We start from the raw sequence: 19,726 nt of genomic DNA on the forward strand, positions 1-19,726 counted from the left end.
AGATGGGCATCCGACCCCATTATACCCCCATTTAAAACCTGTGCTCCAGTGCCATCAGGATTGAACTCCAGAATCCAGGCTAGTGTTTCGCTCATCCCACCCTATGCTGATTGTAATGAGAGGCAGACTCTCAAATTCCTAATTTCATTCAGAAAATCCAGCAGACTCATAAGAAGTGTTGTTTACTCAAGCACATGGGTCAGAAGAAATGTGCCAAAAACCCTGCTCTGGCTTTCAAAAAAAATTCTCCATTGTTTATACCTTCTAGAAAATTGACATCTAATATTAATACCAAGGAAACAAATTATTTAAAAAGATACCAAAACGGGTGCCTGGGTGGCTCAGGTGGTTAAGTGTCTGCTGGGATTGTGATCCTGGGGTTCTGGGGTCAAATCCCAAGTTGGGCTTCCTGCTCAGCAGGGAGTCTGCTTCTCCCTCTCCCTCTGCCCCTCCACCCCACTTGTGCTTTCTCTATTGCTCGCTCACTCTCCCTCTCTCAAATAAATAAAATCTTTTTAAAAAAGATACGAAAATAGAATTGCAGACTTCTCTAAAAAGTTAATGTTAAGTGTAGCATTCATACAACACTGCAACAATAACTGAACTCCAGGCATCTTACAGGATTCCTTTGTTAGAAATTACACTTGTAAGGGCAGTCTGTATTTTGTCCCAAACTAGATGGATGTGCAATGAAGTGAGAAGAATGCCTTCATGCATTTTGTCATTTGCGGAGTCTAAAATATGTTCTGCCATTCAGCTGGTATTTAGTGGACATACACTATTTAATAACATGACTGACCTCAACCTGTTGCAAGGATTAAATAAAATGAAGGCAAACTTAAGCTGGGAACTCCAGAGATCATAAAAATAGCTTTTTTGGTAAGTTATTTATTGAAATATATCATGCAGGGGCGCCTGGGTGGCTCAGTCAGTTAAGCACCTGCCTTCAGCTCAGGTCATGATCCCGGGGTCCTAGGATCAAGCCCCGTGTAGGGCTTCCTGCTCCACCGGGAGTCCACTTCTCCCTCTTCCTCTGCCCCTTCCTCTGGCTTGTGCTCTCTCTCTCTCTTGCAAATAAATAAAATCTTTTTTAAAAAAAGAAATATGCAGACAGAAACAGCAAAAGTCATAAATGTACAGCTCCATGAATTTTCACAAAGTGGAAACTTTTTAAAAGATTCTGGAAAAAGGATTATTTTTCCATTCAGCAGACTCATTTGAAGCGAGGGCCACAGGCTTTTGAAATAGATGACATCATCTGTTAAGCCGAGGCACGGGGCAAGTCGGGGCGGGATGTGGGGCTTGACGTCATCGCACAGCAAGTTCCTTTCCCCGCCCAATTCTCTCGCCTGAGTATGTCGTCACTGTAAACGAAGGTGAATCCGGAAGTAAGCTGCCCAGGCAACCAAACCGCAGGCGGGGGGAGGTGGGACCTCATTAGGCGCCTGCGCACTGTTGGAAGTGAGGCACAAAGCACCTCTTTTGGGGGCGGGACACCTGGCAACAGCATCTTAGGCGCGTGCGCAGAGGCCATCTCCACCCTGTGCCTGGTGGGAGGGGCAGTGGGGGGGGCAGGGTCGCACAGCGCCCTCTGCGCCTGCGCTGGGGCGCAAGGTGGGGCCGCGGGCGCTCGCACTCTAGAGTGCGCATAGAGGTGGGGGGCAACGGTCAACCGTCGCCCTGAGGCGGGTGGCGGCGGGATGGCGTCGGCCTCTGGATCCTCGGATTTGGCCGGCTCTGGAGCGCCCCCACCTGGTGGGGGAGCCCAGGCGGCGGCGGCTGAGGAGGAGGAGCGAGAGGTGGTACGGGTCCGAGTCAAGGTGAGGCTGACAACTGGTCGGCCTGCCCTCCTGGGGTGCCCAGGGGAGGGGAGGGCGGTGACTCTCCCAGGTTGGAGGGCGGGACCCGAGATTTGGGGTGTTAACCTGAGGGGCGAGGCTTGAGGGCAGAGTGATAGTGATGGGGACTGGGCGGGGGTGGGGGGAGGCTGGACCTGGAAATGCTGGGCAGGGCCTGAGGACGTAAGGACTGAAAATGGAGGGGGTAGGGGCCTAAGGAATGGATAGGTGGAGATTATGGGTAAAGAGGAGGGGCCGTAGGGCTGGAGGAGGGGCCTTAAATAGTTGAGGAGTGAGGGGGGCTGCTGGTGTCTGAAAAGGAGGTGATGAAGTCAATTAACATGTATGTTGAGACTGCACTTGTGTGCAGATTTACAATCTCACCCGGGATGAGCTGACGTGCTTGTCGGGAAGACAGCTAAATAAATGAGATGCTTTGGACACTGGTGAATGTTGTGAAGAGATAACGAGAAAGCTTCTGAACTAGGGAGTTACTTTAGCCAAGGTTGTAGCGGGGAGGTCCCTAGAGAGGTATTGAAGGAGCAGAGACCCAAATAAAAAAGGAATCAGCCATGTGCATGTCGGAGGCAGAGTGGAAGCAGAGAGAACACCAAGGGCAAAGGCTGGGAGGTGGGGATGAGCTTGGCATGTTCCCTTAGGTTCCCATATTGCTGGAGGGAGAGAGCAAGGGCAGGAGTGGGTAGGGGGTAAAAGAATGAGGTAAAAGAGGGGCACATTGTGAAGGGCCTTTGGCATGTATTCTGAGTAAGAAAGCTGTTGCCATGGCTCCAGCAAGTGCTGATGGTGGCTCGGGCTAGGGTGGTGGCACTGGTCTTGGTGAGAAGAAGGTAGATTCCGGAAAGAAGTAAACAGATCACCTCAGGAAGCTCTAACGTAGAGGTTTAGGAATTCAGAAAAGAGATGATGCCCGAGCTGTGGGTGAGCCAGTTGGAAGAAAGTGGGTAGGACTTTCCAGACATGGGGATCAGCACAAGCAAAGTCCTGGAGCCAGGATGTGTTCAAATTAACTTCCAGCAGTTTGGTGGTACCAGAGTGTAAAGTTCAAAAAAGCTGACTGAAAAGAGGCTGGCCAGCAGCCTGTAGGCCCACCTTCTGAGGACCCTGGGGTTGCCTTTGAAGAGAGTAAAGCAGGGTAGTATTGTAGATAGAGGTGCTAAATTGGTGCAGCATTGAGTATTGATTTAATGCGGGCCAGACTGGACATGGCGATGCTGACAACCGTGGGGGACAAAGAAGAAGGATTGGGTGCTTGGACTATTGCAGTAGCCTCCTCCTCACTGAACTGCTGCTTTCTCCCTTGCCCCCCCCCCAGTCTGTTCTTCTAAGAGCAGCTAGAAGGATCCTGTTAAATCCTACATCAGTTCACATCCCTCCTCTGCACAGAACCCTCCAAGTCTTACCCCTCACTCAGAGCAAAAACCAAAGCCCTCACCATGACCCAGAACACCCGTCTCCACATGCCCCTGCCCACCACTCGTCTGACCTTGCCTCCTATCCCTCCGTCTGCTTCAGTGTGGTGATGTGGCCCCTGATGGCCCACCCTGTTTCTTCTCTCCCCAGAAGTGTGAGAGCTTTTTGTCACCTGAGTTCCGCTCTTTCGCCGTCGACCCCCAGATCACCTCGCTTGATGTATTACAACACATCCTTATCCGAGCCTTTGATTTGAATGGGTGAGTTATGGGATGCTGGGGAACGAACTGTGGGGCCACCCACCTCAACAGTGGTGGTTTGGCTTTTTTGTTGTTCTTTGGTAGGGGTTTTGTTTGTTCGTTTCATTATTACAAATAATCCCACAGTGAACTGCCACATTTGCATATCCTGGAATATTTGGGGAAATCTAGCCATAGGATAAATTCCTAGCAGTGGTATTGCTGGGTTAAAGGGTGTGTGCTTTTAAAAATTTCTGTGGATGTTTCCGAAATGCTCTCCAGACGGGTTTTTGCCAATTTACAGTCTCCCCAGCAGCATATAAAATGCCTGTTTCCCTCAGAAACACTGGTTACTAGAAAACATTGGAAAATTTGCTGACCTGATAGAAGAAAAGTGGTGTCTCTTGGGGGCAGGTGTAATGGTTATTTTGTTGTGGTTGTTATTTTGGAGAAATACATGCACATGGTAACAAATTCAGAGTACAAAAGTGATGTCTACTTAGGATGTTTCCATGGTTACAACAGTTATCACACAACATACTTCATTCCATAGTTGTTCAAGTATATCTGAAGAACAAATTCTTGGTTGTTATTTGACTTCTTTGCATAAACATTTTTTGTTGTCAAAGATAACAAACACCCAGCTTGCTTTATTTTTTATGCAGTAGGAAGGCTGCTTTCTTCCCACTTCTATCCCTTAACTACCCTGTCACCCTCCCTAGAGGGGACCAACATTTTACGTTTTCAGTGTGCCCTCTAGATATAAGCAGGTGTGTGTCTGTTTCTGTGTTTGTGTAACAAAGTAGAGGTAAACTCTCTGACTTCAGGCAGCCCGAAACCCTTGGCACAGTACCCCACACAGTGTAGAGAGTTGTTCAGCATCATCTCTGCCTTCCCTGGCTTTTTGTGGAAACTGTCCCTGAGGCCTCCAGGGCACTGGGGGCACCTGAGAGCTGCCACACCTCCTCTGTCCAGGAAGAAGAACTTTGGCATCAGCTACCTGGGCCGGGATCGGCTGGGGCAGGAAACTTACCTCTCACTCCTGTCTGACTGGGACCTCAGCACAGCCTTCGTCACCGCCTCCAAACCTTACCTGCAGTTGCGGGTAGACATTCGGCCCACCGAGGACAGTGAGTACCTGGCACCCTCGGGGCACTGCTCTGGGACCCATCCTTTCCCCATGGGATGACTCCACCCCTTACAATACACTCCCTCACAGTGGGCTTGAGAGGAAGAAGGTATCCTAGGTCCACATCCTGGCTTGGCCACTGGGCCTCAATTTCTCTACCTGTAAAGTAGATATAATGGTATCGTAGGGCCATCATGAAGATTAAACAGGGAAATTCATGTAAAATGCCTGGAACAGTGCATGGCTGCATAGTGAATGCTCAAAAAATATTAGCTCTAGGGGCGCCTGGGTAACTCAGTCGATTGAGCATCCAACTCTTGGTTTTGGCCCAGGTCACGATCTCGGGGTCATGAGATCGAGCCCCGTGTCCAGGTCTGCACTCACTGCAGAGTCTGCTTGAGATTCTCTCTCTCTCCCCCTCTCTCCCTCGTCCTCACTTTCTCTTTCTAAAGTAAAATAAAAATATTTTTAAAATATTAGCTTTAAGCTCAGTGCAGTGGCAGTATCATAGCCAATGAGGTTTATCCGAGGCATGATTATTGCTAATTAAAATATTAGCTTTAACAATAATTTATCATATATTTACTATTATATAATCTAGTAATATAGTTTGTAATTATATAATGCAGCATAACAATAAAAATGTAATATCATGGGGTGCCTGGGTGGCTCAGTCATTAAGCATCTGCCTTCGCCTCAGGGCGTGATCCCGGCGTTCTGGGATCGAGCCCCGCATCAGGCTCCTCCACTGGGAGCCTGCTTCTTCCTCTCCCACTCCCCCTGCCTGTGTTCCCTCTCTCACTGGCTGTCTCTCTCTCTGTCAAATAAATAAATAAAAATCTTAAAAAAAAACTTAAAAAAAGTAATATTGTATGTTTCCATTATAATAACATACAACTATAACAATGCTGTATATAATAATGATGGTTGTATTCATTCATTCATTCATCCTGCACTCATATTCATTTGTTTACACTCTTATTCATTATTCCCTTGTCTTCTCAGCCACTTCCTCTCTTCTCATATTTGTTCCCTGACTCTTATCCTGTATTGGTCCCTCAGAGCACACAGATAAATTAAGACATGGGCCAAAAAATTTGATTATAAACCATACATTAGATGATATTGTATCAATGTTAAATGTTCTGGGTATGGTAATGGTATCATGGTTATTGAAGGAAGATGTCCTTGTTCTCAGGAGAAACACAGTTAAGAACTAAGGGGTAAAGTGTCATGATGTCTGCAAATAATTCAGCAAAAAATAATATATATTGGGGTGCTTGGATGGCTCAGTCAGTTAAGCGGTCAGCTCTTGATTTCATCTCAGGTCATGATCTCAGGGTCCTGGGATCAAGCCTCACATCAGGCTCCACGCTCTGTGGGGAGTCTGCTCAAGCATTTTCTCTTCCTCTGCTCCTCCCCCCAACTGTGCACACTCTTTCTCGCTCTCTCTCTGAAATAAGTAGGTAAATCTTTTTTAAAAAACAATATGTATCTATACAGAGAGAGCAAGATGAAGCAAGTGTGGCAAAAAATATGAATGGGGAACTAGATGAAGGATGTATGGATACGCAATGAATTCATCTTTTTAACTTTATTATGGATTTGAAATTTATTTATTTATTTGAGAGAGAGAGACTGAGAGCATACAAGCAGGGGGAACGGCAGGCAGAGGGAGAGGGAGAAGCAGGCTCCCTGCTGAGCAGAGAGCCCCATGTGATGGCTCCATCCCAGGGCCCTGGGATCATGACCTGAGCTAAAGGCAGATGCTTAACCAACTGAGCCACCCAGGTGCCCCTGAAATTTTTTTAAATAAAAAAAGTTGGGGGCTCAGCATCGGACTCCGTGCTCAGCAGGAAGTCTGCTGGAAGATTCTCTCCCTCTGCCCCTCCCTCCACTCTGTCTCTGTTTCCCTCTCTCTCTCTCTCTCTCTAAAATGAATAAGTAAGTCTTCAAAAAAATAATAAATAAGATCTTAAAAAGTAATAAAATAAAAAGTTGTGGGGTGGAAGACATGGTTCCCAGCCTCAGGGAATTCACACGCCCAGTTGGGATGACTGAGGTCTTTTATGACATTATAGTAACATTATAGATAGCTAACATGTGTTGAACACTTAGGACCATTCTACACGTGTAATGTTTATTCACTGGATTGTCAAAGCAATCCCAGAGGGTAGGCATGATGGTCGTCCCTATGTTACAGTTGAGGAAACCAAGGCTTAGAGAGGGCAACAGGACTTGTGTGTGTCACACAGACAGTGAGTGGAAGAGCAGGATTTGAACCCAGATGGTGGCTGAACTAGCTCCAGATTCCTTGCTTTTAACCATTTGATTCTGTGAAATTGTGGGCTTGTTAAGATTGGCAGCCTTGAGAAAAAGAGCAAGAGGTGGAGAGAGGGAGAGGAAAACGAGTCAAGGCAAAAGCGACAGAGATGGGAGAGAGACAAGTGGCAAAGACAGGTAGCCAGAGACAGGAACTTCTGCCAGAGTAGGCCTGTGTGCTTAGCTCAGTCACTTAACTAATTCCCCACGCCTTGGTTCCCTCACCTGCAGAACAGACACAGTAGCACTGTTTCAGTAAAGAAATCAAATCTGCGCAGCTAATAAACAGGAAGAAAACCCCAACTCCGTAAGAACTCAGAGGAATACAGGGGTGCCAGGGTGGCTCAGTCAGTTAAGCGTCTGCCTTCGGCTCAGGTCATGATCCGGGGGTCCTGGGATCAAGCCCCACATCAGGCTCCTTGCTCAGTGGGGAGCCTGCTTCTCCCTCCCTGCTGCTCCCCCTGCTTGTGCTCCCCCCGCCCGTCAAATAAACAAATAAAATCTTTTTAAAAATTAAATAAATAAAAAGAACTAAGAGGAATGCCAATAAAGCAGAGACACAGACCCCTCTCGACTTGGCAAAAGCTATTTAAACACTATCTTTTTAGAGAATCATCTTCCCAGTTATTGATGAGTCCGTTCTTTTCCTACTGTTGTGTCATTTACCATATTCCTGCATTTGGTAAACAAACCTGTTTCTGAATTCCTGGTCCTGTTAGGTGCATCTCTTTGCTAAATCCAAACCAGTTCCAGGTGGTTTTAATCACATTTCTTTATGATAGGTTTTAATGTTTTCCTTTTTAAATTTTTTTCTTAAATATTCTTGTGCGCTTACTGTTCATTTCATTTAATAGAATTAGCTTATCGGTCCATTAAAATCCTAATGGGAATTTGATTGAAGTTGCATTTTTTTAAAGAAATTAATTTTTTAATTACCTAGTAATACATTTTCTTTATGAAAAATGAAAACATTTCAAATAATGCTGAAGTCCCCTGGAACCACTAAATCACTGAAGTTAGTGCCTAACTTTTTTTTTTAAGATTTTATTTATTTATTTGAGAGGGGGAGAGAGGGAGAGAGTGCAGTAGCCTGGGGAGAGGGGCAGAGGGAGAGGGAGAGTCAAACTCCCTGCTGAGCAGGGAGCCCAATGTGGGGCTCAGTCCCAAGACCCCAGGATCATGACCTGAGCCGAAGGGAGATGCTTAACAGACTGAGCCACCCAGGCGTCCCGCACTGCGCCTTATCTCGATTCCCTACCCTTTTGCCCTTCAGGAACCACATTATTAGCTTGATGTGTAATTTTGCAGTTCCTTTACTTACTCATACACACACATTTATCCACATATAAACATAAGTATATTCATGTTTGTATATATACACAAATGGTATGTGTTTAATATAAATGGTCTCAAGCTGTATGTTTGTAAGTATCCAATAGATGGGGCTATAATAATATATATATATATATATATATATATATATATATAAAATAAATATTATCCCTGACGTTCTTGTGATCATGTTCATGACTGTGAAAGCAACAGGCATGTTGTGACAACTTGGATTGGCCAGTCCCTCTTTTCTGGGAAGAAGTCCATTTCTGCCACCTCTACAAATGGAAGATTACCAAGCCTAGACCTTCAACCAATTTGTACAGTTGCGATATGAATCCTCTTTCTGTCATATGTACTGCAGATATTTTTTTCCCAGCTTATCTTTTGTTTTACGGCTTTGCTTACAGTCTTTTTTTTTTTTTGTCCTACTGAAAACTAAATTTTTTTGAAGATTTTATTTATTTATTTGGCAGAGAGACAGTCAGCGAGAGAGGGAACACAAGCAGGGGGAGTGGGAGAGGAAGAAGCCGGCTCCCAGCAGAGGAGCCCAATGTGGGGCTCGATCCCAGGACCCTGGGATCACGCCCTGGGCCGAAGGCAGACGCTTAACGACTGAGCCACCCAGGCGCCCCCCTGAAAACTAAAATTTGTATGCCGTCTATACATAATACCTATCTCTTTCTTTATGATTTCTGAGTATCTCCCCTTACTTTGGAACATCTTCCCCATCCACAAGCTTATACAAATATTCTCCTACGGTTTCTTCTAATGTGCTTATTTTCTTTTTTTACATGTAAATCTCTACTCTGTGAACATTGTGATAAGTACACCTGGTTCTTTTAAAAAATGCCGGATAAACAGTCAGTTATGCCAGCATCATTTATTAAAGAACCACCATGTTTACGCTGATTTGAAATGACACTTTTATCATACACTGAGTTCCCGCGTGTACTTGGGATTTATTTCTGGGCTTTTTACCGCATTCCACCGGTTGGCTCCATTTGTCTATTGCTGTGCTAACGCCATATTTTTATCACAGTGGTTTTGTGGTTAATTTTAATAAGGCAAGGCAAGCATTGCCATCCTCCCACTCTTCTTTTTCTTGGCTCTTCTTTTCCTTAACTATTCTTAAATGTGAATTTTTCCATATGATCCTTAAATAATGTTTATCCCGTTCCAGGAAAAACCCCATTAGATTTCTGATTGGCATTGCACAGAATTTATATACTAATTTAGGGTTTGGGAAGTTTGACAATATTATAGGAAAATGTAGTACTCATAGCGCCTAATTATGTAATACCACAGGCAGGGCCTGGGACAGCACCCCATAATGAAAAATTTGGATGCTTCTCCGGGGAAATGTGTACGCATTCACACTTAGTAGGTTATAGAAAGACTGTGTATAGTCTTATGGCAGTTCAGATCAGGCTTTGCCACTGGATGAGTTTGTGCTCATAGAAATCCTTTGCCCATTCTATTAATGGGTTCTTTCTTTTTTAAAATCAATATAGAATGTCATTCTTTTCCTGTAATACTTTTGGCCTCGAGTGGTGCTTTTTCTGACATTCACATGGTTGGTGTTTGCCAGGAGTGCCTTTAGGTGTCTTCAACTTCCAGCCTTTGTCACTTAGTTTTAGGTATGTCTCTCACCAAAACCCTGTACCAGGATTTATATTTATTTTATGCAATTGACAGTGAAATCTTTTTCCCTCCAGTCTCTCCCACCCTCCCACGCCCTTGAAATGGAAGCTTTGGAACACTTTTAATTCTTATTTTTACTCTGATCCCTAACCTTTAATTTCTGGGTTTTGGTTAGATAGTAATTTCTTTAGATAGATAGATAGATAGATAGATAGATAGATAGATAGATAGATTAGATAGTAATTTCTTTAGATAGATAGATAGATAGATAGATAGGTAGATAGATAGATAGATAGATAGATGATAGATAGATAGATAGATAATAATTTCTTTTTAAATTCCAGGCTATCATATTTTCTTTATAGTAGGACACTTATGTTTCAGGGATCCTAAGTAACACTTAATATTACAAAGTCCCAATCACAGTACCTTTGTCATTTCACGTTTGACTACACATATTAAAAACTCGTGGCCTGTCACCATTTACCATCCCTGTTGCCTTACCCCACTTGGAGCCCTGGTAGTCATTCAGTAGTCATTTGCTTAGAGAACTTATTGTTCTCCAACAAGGTGCATGGCTTGAATGTACTCCAATGACCAAAAATGTCTTTCTTTGGCCATGATAGATGTGTACTGTCTCGGCTGGGTGGGGGGCCCTTGCATCTCAAGGCTTTCTTCTCAGTACTCTGTGGGCATGGCAAGCCACTGTCTTCTTGCTTGAGGAACAGAACTACTCTCATCTTAGGTCTCCTGGACTTGTCCTCCAGGTCTCTTTACATTTTCACTCAAATTGTCAAGCTCTAGCTCTCCATCTTGAAGGGGTTCTTCTGTTTGGTCTTTCAGACCATTAGTTTGACCTTCTTCATTTTGCCTGTTAAGTGTTTTCATACTTTGTTTGCAAAGTATGTACTTTGTTTCCAAAGTACCACTCTGGAAGCTGTTGGGAGAGAGTGGAGAGGAGCAAAGAGGCAGTTTCAAGGGAGAGACGTGGTGGCTCAGACAGGCGACAAGGCAGAGATGAGAAAAGAGGTGGAATTGAAGTATGTTTTGCATGCAGAAACCACAGGGCTTAGTGACAGTTTGGCCCTGGGAGTTGAGAGAGTGGGAGGCGGCAAAGATGACTCTCAGGTTTCTGGATCAAGCAAATGAACAGATAGGGGAGCAGAGGAAGAAGTCCTGTCCAGAGTGGATCTTGGGCTCTTCTTTTGGACTCCGTACGTTCTCAGTGCTCTATGAGACATCCAGGGAGAGGCAGTGACATCCAAATATGACCTAGGGTTTGCTCCTCCCTCAGCTCTGTGGGAGAAGGTAAAGTGGACTCCATGGACAGGCCGCTTAGGGACAGCATTGGCCTGCAAATGACGATGGCTTAAACAAATTAAAGTTGATTTGTTCATATAGTAGAGTTTGAAATCCACTGGACATCGCTGTTGTCAGCTTAGCTGCTCTGTGGCGCCAGGGCTGATATCTCTTAAGTCTCTTGAACTTCCTTCACGTGGCCACTGCCACTTCAGCCATCACATCACATTTCGGGTGGGAAGAAAGGATGTGAGGGCAAGTAAGGAAGAGAGGGAAGGGCTAGACCTCTGATGTTCCAAGGGCCAGAACTGGGTAGAGTCAGCATAGTACTATTTCCTCTGTGTAATATACACGAAATCGATGTTCCACAAATACCTCTCCTAAAAATCTGTCTGGGCTTTGGAGTAAGGTAAACAAGGTTCAGATCTGGCCAGCCCTAACGTTTCCTGGCTGTAGAATCTTGGCTGATTGTTAATCGGTCCAACCTTTTTTGTCATCATCTACAAAATGAGAATGATCATGGTAATCTGTACCAATTGTGGGATGGAGATTAGCACGAATATAAGATTAAGAGTTTGGGCTCTTGGGGCGCCTGGGTGGCTCAGTCGTTAGGTGTCTGCCTTCGGCTCAGGTCATGATCCCAGTGTTCTGGGATCAAGCCCCACATTGGGCTCCCTGCTCAGCGGGAAGGCTGCTTCTCCCTCCCCCACTCCCCCTACTTGTGTTCCCTCTCTCACTGGCTGTCTCTCTGTCAAATAAATAAATAAAATCTTAAAAAAAAAAAAAAGATTTTGGGCTCTTGAGCTTTGGGCCTGGGCTTCAAATTTAGTTCTTTCACTTACTAGCTGTGAGGCCTTAGGCTACTCTCTTATATTGACTGTGCCTATTTCCTCATAGAAAGAATGGTGTTAATAATAGTACCCAACTGGGGGCACCTGGCTGGCTCAGTCAGTGGAGCATGCGACTCTTGATATTTGGGTTGTGAGTTCAAGCCCCATGTCGGGTGTGGCAGTTACCTAAGAGATAAAAATCTTTATAGTAGTAATGGTGGTGGTGGTGGTGGTGGTGGTGGTAGTGGTAGTGGTAGTAGTAGTAGTGCCAGGTGCCTGGGTGGCTCAGTTGGTTAAGCGTCTGTCTTCAGCTCAGGTCATGATCTCGGGGTCCTGAGATCGAGCCTGGCATTAGGCTCCCTGCTCAGTGGGGAGTCTGCTTCTCCCTCTCCCTCTCCCTCTCCCCCTGCTCTTGCTTGCACTCTCTCTCTCTGTCTCTCTCAAATAAATAAAATCTTTAAAAAAATAATAGTGCCCAACTTATAGGAAGGTTGTGAATATTAAATGAGTCAATATTTGCAAAGGGCTCAGAACACTTCCTGGCTAAAGTGAAGCCCTTGTCACAGTACTTGGCACATAGTAAGTGCTCAATAACTATTACTTAGAGTTTGCTGAGCCGTTTTGTGGGACAGTTACCACAAAAGAATTATTCACGGTTTTATGTTTTGCTTGATTTAGATGACATGGGAAGAGAGGGTGGGAGTCATTCATTGCCCCGTAGGTGGCCTGGCTTTGGTGGGAGACGAACCCAGCCCTGAGGTGTGGGGCTCTCACGCCTGTTCTCATATCCTGTCATTCTGTGTGCCTAGGCCCTCTGCTGGAAGACTGGGACATAATCAGCCCCAAGGATGTCATTGGTTCCGACGTGCTACTGGCTGAGAAAAGGTCATCGCTGACGACGGCTGCCCTGCCCTTCACGCAGTCTATCCTCTCTCAGGTGGTTTCAGCGACCTGGTGGCCGGCTGCAGGGGGAGGGCAGGCTGACCTGGCACCCCCGATTCTGAGCATGCTGGTTGGCACCTGCCCTTAGCCTGCCCAGCTGACTGGTGGCCTTTCTCCCTCCTTCCTTCACAGGTGGGCCGCACCTTGTCTAAGGTCCAGCAGGTGCTGAGCTGGTCCTATGGGGAAGATGTCAAGCCCTTCAAGCCTCCCCTGAGCGATGCTGAGTTTCACACATACCTGAACCACGAGGGCCAGCTCTCCCGCCCCGAGGAGCTGCGCCTGCGGATCTATCATGGTGGTGTCGAGCCCTCCTTGCGAAAGGTGAGCCGCCTCGGTCACTCATCGGATCCGTCCCTCCTGCAGTGGTGACTGGCTCATGAGACACACGCAGTGGAGCACACTGTCATGGGATGGCGTGGAGCCGTTCCAGGGCAGCCAGCTCTCCAGGAGGGGCTGGGAGGCGGAAGCGGAAGGCTGACTTTTCTGAAGGAAGACAAAGGCCCCGAGGCAGCAGGGTGGGTGGCAACAGATCCCTACTGGCATGTGGTGGCTCTTTTGTAGAACCTCAGCCTTATCCCTTCTGTCCCTGGCCAGGTGGTGTGGCGGTACCTGTTGAACGTGTACCCGGATGGGCTGACAGGCCGCGAGCGGATGGACTACATGAAACGCAAGAGTCGCGAATATGAGCAGCTCAAGAGTGAGTGGGCACAACGAGCGAGCCCTGAGGACTTGGAATTCATCCGCAGCACGGTCCTTAAGGATGTGCTGCGGACGGACCGGGCCCACCCCTACTACGCGGGGCCCGAGGACGGCCCGCACCTGCGGGCGCTGCACGATTTGCTCACCACCTACGCCGTTACCCACCCGCAGGTGTCCTACTGCCAGGGCATGAGCGACCTTGCCTCACCCATCCTCGCCGTCATGGACCACGAAGGCCATGCCTTCGTCTGCTTTTGTGGCATCATGAAGCGCCTGGCCGCAAACTTCCATCCTGATGGCCGCGCCATGGCCACCAAGTTTGCCCACCTCAAGCTGCTGCTACGACATGCCGACCCTGACTTCTACCAGTACCTACAAGAAGCTGGTGCCGATGACCTGTTCTTCTGTTACCGCTGGTTGCTGCTTGAACTCAAGCGCGAGTTCGCCTTTGATGATGCCCTCCGCATGCTCGAGGTCACCTGGAGTTCGCTGCCCCCCGATCCTCCTGAACATGAGGTAGAGCTCGTTGGACCCCCCAGCCAAGTGGCAGACACTGGCTTCAGTGGCCACAGGGGGCGGCCCGTGCGACAGAGGCACATGCTGAGGCCTGCTGGGGGAGGAGGCAGTGCTTTCGAAGATGCTGTCGACCACTTGGTCACGACCAGCCAGGGGCCTGGTGGCGGGGGGCGTCTCCTGAGACAAGCCAGTCTGGATGACCTCCAGCAACTCAGGGATAACACGGGCTCCAGGAGGGACCCTCTGGTCCAGCTGCCCCACCCAGCTGCCCTCATCAGTTCCAAGTCCCTCTCTGAGCCCTTGTTGAACTCCTCAGACCCACTCTCCTCCTCTTCCCACCCCGATTCCCCATCTTCCTCATCTCCGCCATCCACCCAAGAGGCCTCTCCTGCCGGTGATGTGGCTGCAGGATCCCCCTTGATGCCAGAGTTGGGCTCCCCACAAGAACCTGGGAAGTCCCTGCCACCCCCACCCCCACTGGGCCTGCCCCCGCCCCAGGAATTTGGCCGGGGGAACCCATTTATGCTCTTTCTCTGCCTCGCCATCCTGCTGGAACACCGCGACCACATCATGCGCAACGGGTTAGATTACAATGAGCTGGCCATGCACTTTGACCGCCTAGTGCGAAAACACCACCTGGGGCGCGTCCTTCGCCGGGCCAAGGCTCTCTTTGCTGATTACCTGCAGTCAGAGGTATGGGACTCAGAGGAAGGGGCTGAGGCCACAGCCCCATCTTGATCAGGCTCCTTCCAGCCCACCATCAGCCCCACCAGATCTCTGTTCTTTACCACGAGGGCCTATACATGAGACCCCAACTCCCTCCTGCCAGCCCTAGACCTGTTGGAGTGCAGGGCCCCTTCTCCCCAGGTCTGAGAGTATGGGGCTCTGCCTTGGCACTGCCCCATGGAGGCCACGGCCTCCTTCCTCGGTTTATGTTGTATTGTTTTTAACAACTGTACTTTGCACACATGAAGGTCACTGTGGTCTGTGTATTTCTCTGCCCTCTCTCTGGTTTTTGTTATAGATGGAGTCCCCAGGGCCTCCTGACCTCACTTGGTGGGGGGTGGCCCCGGCTTCCCCAGTGGCAGGAGAGTGGGTGCTGAGAATTGGTTCTAGAAGGTGAGCTGAGCCCAGCTCGAGGACTGCTTGGGGGAGGCCTGAGGCTATTTTGTGGCACATCTGTCTGCCGGTAAGGGTCTGGATTATGGCTGTGAATGTACGTTTTCAGGACAGGCACCCGAATGAGGCATGAGACAGGGAGTTCCTGACTCCAAAAAGGCAAGTCTCATTACACAAACTGGACAGTACAGGCTACTTAGAAATGTTGGGCCAGCCACTTCTGCCATTCCACATGTCACCACTTCTAGGATCCAGACCGTCCCCTGTGAGTCTTAGGCACTAATGCTGGCAGTCCTGGGCAGGGTCTGAGGCACCTACTCTTATCACTTGCTTTGGGACCAGCTCGAGGGAACGTGGCCTTGCCATGTCTCGGGCTCTAAGCCCTAAATTGGGTTTGCAGCTCATGAGGGCCTGTCTTAACCATGTTAGCAACTGAAACTATTCCTTAGCCTTCTCGGTCCCACTTACATTGGCACACAAATCAAACACTGATAAAACTCAGGCCCTAAAAGAAATCACCTACTTATGGGGAAGATAATGATCAAAAGAAGACCCTTTTTTCCCCACTTACCTTCTCAGATGGTGGATTCTTTCGTGGGCCAGATGCTGTCCTCCACAAAGGACACGCCGGTGATGGGTTAGGTAACTGGGTTCCTTCAGATTATGGCCTGGATATGCCAGGTTCTGGCCAGAAGTCGCTGCTGCACTGGGCACAGAGATGAGAGGCTTTGGGGCAGCCATCCTCTCATCTGTCTCCCCCAAGAATGCCATATGAAGCTGGAGAGAACCCTTAAAAGGTTCTCATCATGCCCCCATATTGGAGGGGAATCTGACCATTCCTCTGATGAGGGCTCGCTTCACTGGAAGAGCAGGACAAGACCATCCTGTGTCCAGGGTACTCCAAGAGTATGGGTCTAACAAGTACGGATAAGGTGCTCAGACACACATATCCCATCCAAGGGCCATCCAAAGATGAGGGTATCCGGCCCTCCGAAGACCTGAAATGTCCCCTTTGTCAGGCACCAGCTGATACCCCGTGGGTACATTCTGTGATTAATGAGCTCAGATATTTGAGGGGCCAGACATATCAATTCTGTGTATGGCAGCTTGGGACCTCTGAGGGTCAGAGGAGTCCTTTCCGTGAATAGGAAGCTCAGATACGCTAAAGGGCAGAAACCTCAGTCCCTGAGGATACTTGGGGCTTGTAGTTCCTGCCACGGTGGCAAACAGCACAAGCCACCAACTCCCTTGCCCAAAAGCAACCCTGGAGAAACTACAGAGAGAAATGTGATTCCAGAAACTGCAGCACAGCTATGGAGACGTATGGGGAAATGGAAGGCTGTCTCTAAATGGCCTACGTTTTGAGTGGCAATGGCTGAAGGCAGCAAATACAGGATAGGTTTAAATTCTGGCTCTTCACCTCTCCCCCATGCTGCTGTGTTGGGAAGGTCCTTGTCTGCGCCTAAATGCAGACATCATCCAAAGCACTTACAGTTGTTGGGGGGGGGGGGGCTACTATCAGGGCAGCAAGAACCCCATTGAGTGGAGGAAATGAGCAGCCAGAGGCAATCATTCCTCCACCCGTCCCCCTCCAGACACCAGGGCTGGTGGTGACACTTAGGGAGATGGCCTCCTCTTGGGGTTTAAAGATGAATCTCCTATCAGAGGAGTTGTCAAACAGTGTGCTAACAGAAGAGAATGGTAGCTCTTCTTCTGTGGTCCCTGGGGCTGCCCACCCTCTGGCTCATCTCCCCACATGTCTCTTTACCCTTAGAGCTCCAGGGGATTGAGCAGAGTCCAGTCTGGCCTTCAGCCTTCCCTCGATACACTGTACGGGCCACAACCACTGCCCAGGGGAACATGAGCTCAGTACCAAAACACCTAGACACCGGGCAGCATAACTGCCTCCAGAGAGGCAGCAGCCAGATGTACGAGTTATCTACCACTGCATCACAAATGACCCCCAAACTCAGCAGCTTAACACAACAAACATTTATTTTCTCAGTTTCTGGAGTGTCAGGAATCTGGGAGCCACTCAGCTGGGTGGCTTTGACTCAGTCACATCTGAGGTTTCAGGCAAGTTGTCAGGACTGAAGACAGGACCGTTTGGCTGAAGGACCCACTTCCAACACGGCCCACACAGGAGGCTGTTGGAGGAGGCTTCAGTTCACCACCTGAGCCTCTCCCTGGAGCTCCTCACAACACACGGTCCCAACAAGCAGGCAGGAGACCAGGAACAAGACGGAACTGTAGTGTCTATCGTCACTTAACCTCAGAAATGGCATACCATCACTTCTGCTGTATTTTCTTGGTCACACAAACCAACACAGGAGGGAACTACACAGGATGTGAATACCAGCAGGCAGGGATCATTGGGGGCTACATCGCAGGCTGGCTACCATACTGAGTGACATCTAATATCCAAAGCAGAAGTATTGGGACAGAGATGAAGAATTTTAAGTAAATACAATAAATAAAAGATAAAAGAATATAAAACCAGAACAAGTGATATAAAAGGGACCTAAAGAAAATATTAGGTGTGAGAGTATGATAGGAAAAAAAGGAACAGAAAGGTACTGTAAATGGAAAATATGAAACGGGATGTCAGGAGTTTTACTGTAATAGCAATCACAAAAATATTTAGAACACAGTGACCCTCACTGGATTAAAAAAAAAAAAGGTCCAACAACACCCACGCAAAGACTGGGAAATGTTGAAAATGAAAGGATGAAGAGAGGATATAGCACATTAATAAAAGCCCAAAGAAAGCTGGAATAGCCATTCCAATAGTTAATAAAATTTAAGATCACAAAAGACAAAGGACATACACTCATTGACAGGAAGATATGTCTACCATAAACACACATACACCTAAGGAACACTGAACAATACATTTTCTAAAAGATTTTATTTATTAGAGAGAGTGCAAGGGTGGGGCAGAGGGAGAGGGAGAAGAGGGAGAAGCAGGAAGCAGACTCCCCACCGAGCACAGAGCCTGATACAGGCTTGATTCCAGGACCCCAGGATCATGACCAAAGGCAGACACTTAACTGACTGAGCCACCCAGGTGCCCCTGAACAATACATTTTTAAGCTTGATATATATATATATATATGTTTTATATATTAATATATATAAAAACATTCCTGTATATATATATGATTTATATGTATTAACATATATATGAGAACACATTCCTGTATAACCCACACTTAACAAACGGAGAAGACTACTTTTATGCTTACACTTAACAATTACAAAAATAGACCATGTTAGGGCACTAACACCTCGATGATTTCCAGAGTATCAATATTAAGCATTATCTCTGACCATAATACAATAAAATTAGCAACACCAAAAACCTAAAAAGAACAACAAAAACAACCCATCTTTGGAAACTAACATTACTAAATAACCCTTAGATGAAAGAAGAAATCATAAAGGAACTTTAGAAATATTTACAACTAGGGGGCACCTGGGTGGCTCAGTCGTTTGGGCAACTGACTCTTGGTTTCGGCTTGGGTCATGATCTCAGGGTTGTGGAATCAAGTCTTGTGTCCAGCTCTGAGCTGAGCATCGAGTTTGCTTGAGATTCTCTCCCTCTCCCTCTGCCCCTCCCTGCCACTCTCCCTCTCTCTCTCTCTCTAAAATAAATAGGGGTGTCTGAGTGGCTCAATCAGTTGAGCATCTGCCTTAAGCTCAGGTCATGACCTCAGGGTCCTGGGATCAAGTCCTGAATTGGGGTCCCTGCTCTGCAGGGATTCTGCTTCTCCCTCTCCCTCTGTCTCTCCCCCGTGCTCATGCACGCACTCTCTCTCTTGCTCTCACTCTCTCTGAAATAAATCTTTAAAAAATAAAATATTTTTTTAAAAAAGGAAAGAAAAGAAAGGGGCCCCTGGGTGGTGCAGCCAGTTAAGCATCTGACTCTTGCTTTCAGCTCAGGCCATGATCTCAGGGTCTTGAGATCAAGCCCCAAGTCCCGCGCCGAGCTCAGCAAGAAGTCTGCTAAAGTTATTCTCTCCCTCTCCCTCTGCCCCTCCCTGTGTTCACCTCTTTCACTCTCTCTCAGATAAATCTTTTTAAAAAGATTTTTATTTATTTGTCAGAGGGAGAGCACAAGCAGGGAGAGCGGCAGACAGAGGGAGAAGCAGGCTCCCCGCTGAGCAGGGAGCCCGATGCAGGACTGGATCCCAGGACCCTGGTATCATGACCGGAGTTGAAGGCAGACGCTGAACTGACTGAGCCACCCAGGCGTCCCTCAAATGAAGAAAGAAAGAAAGAAAGAAAGAAAGAAAGAAAGAAAGAAAGAAAGAAAGAAAGAAAGAAAGAAAGAAAGAAAAGAAAGAAAGAGAGAGAGAGAGAGAGAGGGAGAGAGAGAGAGAGGAA

General features: G+C 47.4%; 1 protein-coding gene and 1 pseudogene across 1 annotated transcript; both read left to right on the forward strand.

Moving 5' to 3' along the window:
* Nucleotides 1-1,569: 1,569 nt before the first annotated feature.
* Nucleotides 1,570-15,194, forward strand: TBC1D25 (TBC1 domain family member 25). Its single transcript, XM_026513359.4, has 6 exons — nucleotides 1,570-1,820; nucleotides 3,420-3,529; nucleotides 4,484-4,638; nucleotides 12,874-13,001; nucleotides 13,139-13,327; nucleotides 13,601-15,194. Exons 1-6 carry the CDS (start codon nucleotides 1,701-1,703, stop codon nucleotides 14,957-14,959), a joined length of 2,061 nt encoding a protein of 686 aa, XP_026369144.1. The 5' UTR covers nucleotides 1,570-1,700; the 3' UTR covers nucleotides 14,960-15,194.
* On the forward strand, nucleotides 5,123-5,246 carry LOC113266027 (U4 spliceosomal RNA; annotated as a pseudogene).
* Nucleotides 15,195-19,726: the final 4,532 nt, after the last annotated feature.

Source organism: Ursus arctos, chromosome X (assembly GCF_023065955.2).
Source record: "Ursus arctos isolate Adak ecotype North America chromosome X, UrsArc2.0, whole genome shotgun sequence".
NCBI classification, from domain to species: domain Eukaryota; kingdom Metazoa; phylum Chordata; class Mammalia; order Carnivora; family Ursidae; genus Ursus; species Ursus arctos.

Bases quoted from the DNA above. Each gene is read 5' to 3' on its own strand.
- TBC1D25 (XM_026513359.4), top strand. From the start codon at position 1,701: ATGGCGTCGGCCTCTGGATCCTCGGATTTGGCCGGCTCTGGAGCGCCC. The intron at 3,530-4,483 runs GTGAGTTATGGG...TCCTCTGTCCAG, and splicing joins CGAGCCTTTGATTTGAATGG to GAAGAAGAACTTTGGCATCA. The intron at 4,639-12,873 runs GTGAGTACCTGG...CTGTGTGCCTAG, and splicing joins CATTCGGCCCACCGAGGACA to GCCCTCTGCTGGAAGACTGG.